This window comes from Oryza sativa, chromosome 10 (assembly GCF_034140825.1).
Source record: "Oryza sativa Japonica Group chromosome 10, ASM3414082v1".
NCBI lineage: Eukaryota > Viridiplantae > Streptophyta > Magnoliopsida > Poales > Poaceae > Oryza > Oryza sativa.
In genome coordinates, this window is record NC_089044.1 from 8,030,357 (window position 1) to 8,038,039 (window position 7,683).

A 7,683-nucleotide genomic window follows, 5' to 3' on the forward strand; every position below is an offset into this window, starting at 1 on the left:
GCCAACTATAGTCAGAGGTGGCCAGCCGGCGCCGCCCGGACCCGCCTGCTAATTCATGTATGTATATGATGGATTAAATTGAACTATATGTATCTATCTGAATCATAGTGATATGCATGTTCAGTTAGGTTTTGTTGGCGTTTCGTTTATTTCCTAATTAATATGAGATAAATGGATCGATGAGAGTGTTTGTCTTGTGGCTATTTTGTGCAATGTTCATGCATTCCTCTGTCTTCTAAACTACTATTGGAGATTCAGATTCTTACTAGTAAGAGAAGATGTTTGAAATCTGAAGAGATAGGAAATGGAAATACAGTACTCCTTGTTGACACAATCTGATAATCAGATTACCTCTTGCAAGCAAGTTTTCAACTTTTAATGCAGTGGCAGTACTCAATTTAAAACTGCACATATTTTTGGATGCATAAAATCAATTGGCCCTACCATACACCAATTCTAATGGCCTCCTTTGATCCTTAAAAATGCAGACATCGAATGGTGCTGATGATGCTGTTAACTGATGATCATACCCACATCCCAGAAGGATAGTCACATTTGCAGAATCACGTGGACTGACAGACTGACTGCATAGTTAAATACGTTGCAAGATCCGAAATTTCCAGTTTTTCATACAAGACTCAAAATTTCAGCTATATGTCAACTGCTCCCAAGATTTTAGGAAATATGCAGATGGGAACTTGAGATGACATGAAACACATTGCATTGCATATAAATGATATAATATCTCAAACTCTACTGTTCTAATAGGAGAACAATTATCCACAATGAAACAAAGCAAGAGGCATTATTGAGTTCAGTAGCTTCAAGTATCTGAATTGATGTTCTTCAGTCAGTGCATGGACAACTTCAATTTCTAATGCATCACTGAATCAAAGCAAACAGCCATCACAAACCCTCTAGCTGCATGGCTCACCAATAATGCCATTGAAAAGCTGAAGTTCTCCATGGTCCTCGAGCATAGGAAGATCACAGATGACAGATATATCAAAACCACTGACGAATTCCAGTATGGAAACTTCTACTGTCGCCTCCACTCCTCTACAAAAAATTCCAAAAGACATTTATGTATCATGAAAGCTGCCATCAATGTTAGGTCAAAATTTACATGAACATCCAAAGGCACTAAAAGTTTGAGGACAGAAGATAGAAGTTGGAATGTACATATCTCATTTAAGATGTCAATGCTTTTTAACAGACTAGCTATTTTCCCATACGTTGCAACTTGAAACGGATGGAAAAAAATACTATAAGATCTAAAATTAAAACACAAAATAATTTAAATCTAAAAAATGCATAGATCCTACACACAAATCCAAGGAGACCCATGTCTTTTCGCTGGTCTCTGCACGTGTAGTTGGGCTCCAGTGTGATGATATGCTATAATTCAGGACACTGACAAAATTCAGATGGACAGCAACATCACATCTTTACAACTTACCCTCAGACACTTGACAACTTAAGAACTTTAACTAGAGTATTCTTTCATTCACTACAACTTCAGTAACTGTAGTTTCAGTACTAGAGCATAATTCAAAACTAGACAACTTAACTTCAGGCACTTCAATTCCAGTAGGTCAAGCCTAAATTCGGGATGTTGTTCATTAACTGGGTTATATACTGAATTCAGAGCTTATCTTTAGGTTATAATTTTTTTTGCAAGAAAATGCGAACTTGATCTTACATTCAGAACAAACATCACTACAACTTCAGATTTCAGAACTAAAGATGTAAATTTCAGAACAAGGTTCCCTTAATGTTGGGCGAAAAAGGTTTAGCGTGTAGCCCTCTTATTTGCGTACGACTCACGGCATGACTTCAATCTCATATACTCTATTGTCAATATGAAACTTACGGTATAAAATCAAGTTATAAGCTTACTGCTTACGGTACCAATCTAACAACATACATAGCAACAAATTTAATCTAGCACAGTTCACACCATTCAAACATTCCTGTCTTTATGTAATCCATGGCAAACATTCCTGTATTTCTCTAATCGATGGCAAATAGCAAATACTTCAGACCTGTCTTTCTATAATAGATAGCAACTAGCAAATCCTTAAGGCCTTAAGATTGCACGGTAATTAATCAATTACGGGAATAGATATTCTTGCTCAAGAAGAAGCCTTCCTAAAGTTTTCCCTGACCAGCTGGTACATTACCTGAATCAAATGGAGAGGTGCCGACGAATCCGAATCCAAATCAGACGAGGGTCGGTGACTCCATGCACAAGGAGGGCAGGCGGCCGGCGGGGAGATCACCGAGAATCTTGGCCTGGGGCAGCGAGGTGTCCGGCGGGGGCGGGGGAAGCGAAGAGGCCGGCGAGGGGCAGCAAAGCGCCAGGTGCCGCACAGTTCGTCGGCGCCGGGACTTTGATGCCTAAGGTGGACAACAGTGGAGGGGGACAACGGCGGCTTTTCACCGCTCTGGTGGAGGAGCAGCGCGGCGGCGTCCTCGCGTGAACAATACGAGGAGGGAGATGGCGGCGGCGAACAGAGGAATGCGGGTCGGGACTCGGGAGTAACGAACAGAGAAAACACCGGGAACGCGATTTACCGAAATACCCTGCCGCCAAAATTAAGAAAAGGGCTAAAATGCCCACGACAATCAACGGTCAGATATGATCCTACCACACTACTGCTCGTATAAGTGTGTGCGGGGGGGGGGGGGGGGGGGGGGGGACTGTAAAACGCTCCTAGTTTTAGCGGTGGAAAATTTTAGCGTTGAAAAGTTTTAGCGTGTCACATCGGATATACAGACACATATTTGAAATATTAAACGTAGACTAATAATAAAACAAATTACAGATTCCGCCTGTAAACTGCGAGACGAATTTATTAAGTCTAATTAATCAGTCATTAGCAAATATTTACTATAGCGCCATATTGTCAAATCATGAAGCAATTAGGCTTAAAAAATTCATCTCGTAATTTACACGCAATCTGTGTAACTAGTTTTTTTCTATATTTAATATACCATGCATGTGTCTAAACATTCAATATGACAGGGTGAAAAGTTTTTACGTGGAACCGAAAACCTAAAAAGTCGATAGTGTTTCCTGTCAACAAGGAAACCACCCTCACGAACCGGCAGTGTTAGCCCATTCTGTTCTCAAGAGACATGAGATGGTTGGGGGCCTTATTCTGTGGAGTGTTAACAACTGATTAGGGGACTAATTTGCATGGTACACGCATAGAACTCGCACCTGAAAACCCTTCCACTACATATGTAGGACGTGTGATAATCAATAAGTTATAAGTTGAACATAAATTAGACAAGAACATTTTGGTAGACTTTGTTGAATTGACCAGATACATCCATTACCAAGGAAATGAAACCGAGAATATCAAGAGATACATTGAAGTCACCATGTAGTAAATTAATTGCCTGAAGCTTTCGTTGTCGATGCTGTCAACTTGACAGTTAAATATGATTAGGACTACGTGCTTCGTTAACATTAGTCGTGGACAATGGTAGCTCAAAAGTTTTCTGCTTCTCAAAATTGTCATCTTGATCAACTTGATTGCCATGGTCCTTGTTCTTGCCCCAAATGAGAGCATACAGGCCCACAACAATAATTATTGCACCAATCACCCTATATGGAAAATAAATGAATGAGATAGTATGTTACTACTTGTGGGCTTTCACATTAAACAGAAACCAGTGGAATTAATTTTGGAGTAATCATACATACCTTCCCAAGGTAACAACCTCACAAAGAATGAAAGATCCCAAAATAGTCACTATAATCATGCAAAGAGGGCTAAAGGCAGTGACAAATACGGGACCCCTCTCCTTTATAACCATACCTTGCACATAATAAGCCACTCCAGAACACATTATGCCCTGCAGGAAATTCAGAGACTTAATTACATGAACAGATATATGCACCATTTCAATTCAATCTTAAGAGAACATTCATTAAATTCCAACCACGATCTGATTAAATTACATGCCTAGTGAACCACAGAACTTACAGAGTAGACAGCTGTAAAAAGCCTCATATCAAAGACAATTAACCAGGCCTTGATATCACGCTCCATGACTAGGGCGACCGCCCCACTCTGTGCTACACCCATGGCGCATATCAGTGTGGTTAGAGAAAGCTCTGCTGGGTAACCCCTCAGTGTGTATGACTGAAAACAAGTAGTTCTGTTAGAAAAGACATAAAATAAAGTAATCAGATCTGATGAATAAACTAAAAGGTTTGTTAATTACTTGTAGAATGAAGAAGGCAGACCAGCAAAAGCAGCTTAGCAAAATCATAAAGATACCCATAAGCCAGTGGCCATTATTGTGGTCACTACTATCAGAGATGTTGTGATTGGCATTCTTGGTCCACGGAAAATTGATGACAGGGCCCTTGAAGAGTATCATAAGCATAGCTCCCCCACTGTTATCAGTGTGCCCGCTATTTTTGCCTGACTTCGTCGTTCCTTGATGCTTATTCTCTCCATCCTAGTTATGTTCAACAAATTTTTATAAAGCATTTTATTATTTTGAGGTAAGATAATATAAAACTTATAGAGCTATTGATTATATTTTTGTTCAGAATAGTATTATAATACCCTATATCCCACCTTCATAACTCTATCCATAATCACTATTTAGGTCGGGTTCACTTGTGCATATCAAACCTATAAAACTTTTGTCGTTCTATATAAAAAGTTGGCCCGTGGTTACTATGCTTTCAAGAAAAACAATCTACTCCTCAAATTTCGTTCGTCGATGCTAAAATTGGATGAAACACCTATCTCAATTCTCAAAACGGGGTATAACTCATCTCTCCAGGTTATTTTGCCTGTGATCTTAACCCGTGGTGTCACAAGTACATATATGCTAGCCTATCTCTCTACTTCCATGATCTGGACTGTTTGCATAGTGGTAATTGTGTTTTACTAGGGCTAGCTACATGTGCTAAAATCAATGAGGTCACCAGAAAAATCGTTAGGAGAGGATTAGATTTTAAAGCACACTGTTGCCTAGCCCTTCCACACGGTAGTCCCAGATGCATAAACACCACCCTGCTTAAAATTTTGCCTGGACTTCATGCAAAAGACATGTAGATGAATTTATTGAAGCATTATGTATCAGGGCTAACTAGACATGCATGGTGACTAGTGTGGTGTATGGGCCACAAATACTAGTGTGATAATACAAATCTGACGATTCACCTCAGTATGATGGCATTTACAAACGTTACAGCAGGTAATATGTTGGTGAGTGCTGATGAGAAGCTCGCCGACGTGTTCTTGGCTCCCATATAGAAGAAGTTTTGGTCAAGCACAGGCCTTGCACAATTTTATGAAATTATAAGTGTGATTTTAAAATATTAAAATGTCATTAGAATGTAATTGTATTCGATCATTACTCGAGTAGTCCCAGAGCCATAATCTTGAAAAACACAGAAAGCGTCATTTTGGGCCTTGTTTTCCTATCATGGAAAAGGGAGAAACAGTTAAGAAAAATGAACCTGCTTCCTTCCATCTTTAATTTCTCTCTGTTGAAAACAATGAAAGATCTAGTATATATAACTTAAATTATTTTTCAAAGATCACTAATTAACTTCGTTATTTTTTGAAACTAAGCAGACTATATTAAAAAAATAGGAGTACAAACTTGTACTTGAAAGAAATAGATAGTAACATAAAAACATGCCTACGAATAAGAAGTCCCCATATCCTGGAATGCCACATGAGATACTAAGGTAAAATCTCCCTACTTCTAACCAATCCTGGAATGCACCAAAGCTTAAAGGAGTAGTGTAGTCAAATTCCAATGACAGTTTGAGATGTTATGTCTTAATGAAAAATGAGACGACTTATTTTGTTACTGTCATTTTGCTAGTTTTCTGTGGAGATCAGAATATTTTTCTTCTAGTCTATATCCTCCTCATACTATATCTCATATATTACAGAATTGGCCTCTGGGTATTAATGCGAAAACAAAGAAACTAATCTTTATCTGCTGGAATCTTTGGCTTAATAGAAATGATATGGTTTCTGATAAATCTCCATCTATATCTTATATGCATGTACTTTTCAGGACAACGTACTGACTTTGGTTCTTGGACACAACTACAAAGATGTAATGAGGATAGTAAACTCACACATACTACATGCGGTAATCTAGAGGCAACCAGTTATACATATATTCGCCAACTTTGTATATTTACAAACTGGTTTAAACAAGTGTTGCGTCTTTGTCTAGTGTTGGTGGTCATTAGTTTGTGTTTCACTTTCTGTATATTTTGTGCTCTTAATTTGTGGAGAATATGCTTCGTGCTTATTGTTGAGTGGATTTTTTAATAAGTAGTTATAGCTTCCTTGAAACAAAAGGTCGGAATTTATTTCATTTCCCAGCACGTAGCTCAATGTTCGTCCACGAATCATATATATGGTGAACGTTTGTTCATATATTTTATGGTATAAAACAGTACTATGTGAGATATTTGTGTTCGTCTAGTAGTTGAGACAGCAGTTTTCTAGCTAGGTACAAAAAAAAATGACGAAACCGATGGAAAGCTATACCTAGTGAAAAAAAAAGGTGTAAACAGAACTCCATTTATTAAACAGATGGTAATTAATTACTTGAAACCTGTTTTAAAATTCTTTTTAGAAAAGTTCAGTCTTTAGTGAAGAGTTGGACGTAGCATACATATAATTATCAATAGAGACTAAGTACTGTAGACACACATATAGTTATCAATAGAGCATATGTAAAACTGTATCGACCGATCAAGAAGAGATGCATGGGTTAACCTCTCGAACCAGAGCGCGAATGGTGCCATGACGACGGCGGCGACGGCATTCCGGTATACGACGAGCACGTAGTGGCTCATGCCTTGCCGTAGCGACGCGACGGAGATGAGGAACAGCCCGGCGAAGCCGAACTGTAGGAAGACCATCGCCATGTATGGCATGGCCTTCCTCCATTTCCCATTAAGTCCCATGCTATCACCTTCTTAGGCTGGCCACGGGCTAACTGCCTTCCTGTATAGCTCACTCACGCCGCTCTGGCCTGCCTGTCTGCCTGCCTTCTGCTTGTCATCAGAGCGCAGCACACACATCCTTTATATACACACTCAACCCAGCCTGCATGGCCCCGGCCAACCAGATTTGCCCCATACGCTGCTGTCTGGCATGCAGCTATACCTCACCGAGACACGGACACTAGAGAGGACGACTGTTACATTCTTGATCATCAATTATATATATTCTTTAATTTTCTTTACAAAATATGACAGGATCCATGTTAGATAGCTCGATGGTGGATGGCGTGGTCTATCTACGCCGTCAAATATTGATCGCGCGACTCTGTGATTGTACATCACTGCCAAAAAAATCATGCATATCGGAATCCGCATTTGCACGCACTAATTTCCTTCCATTAGTCCCTCCTTTCCAAAATGGAGAACGTCAATTTTATTCCAAATGCAATAATCTACAAGATATAAAATATATCTTTTATGGCAAAGCTACTATCACTAGCACGGGATAGGTCTCAAACGGGCGGCAAGCCTCATCAGTGTCGGGAAAGGCTCCCGTTACTAAGCAAAGGTCACTGATGTTAGAAGTTATCTCAATCGGGCATTTGGCCGTCACGGATGAAAGTTATCTCCATCGGGCCAAGAATAACATCCATCACATATAGATTTGACCC

General features: G+C 39.5%; 1 protein-coding gene across 1 annotated transcript; it reads right to left on the bottom strand.

The window, feature by feature from the left end:
- Window positions 1–570: 570 nt before the first annotated feature.
- Window positions 571–7,086, bottom strand: LOC4348283 (WAT1-related protein At4g08290). Its single transcript, XM_066304863.1, is given in 9 exon segments — window positions 571–1,059; window positions 2,184–3,616; window positions 3,716–3,867; window positions 3,999–4,157; window positions 4,240–4,412; window positions 4,415–4,479; window positions 5,196–5,312; window positions 5,393–5,455; window positions 6,783–7,086. Coding segments are annotated over 8 exon segments (1,092 nt in total). The 5' UTR covers window positions 6,974–7,086; the 3' UTR covers window positions 571–1,059; window positions 2,184–3,444.
- Window positions 7,087–7,683: the final 597 nt, after the last annotated feature.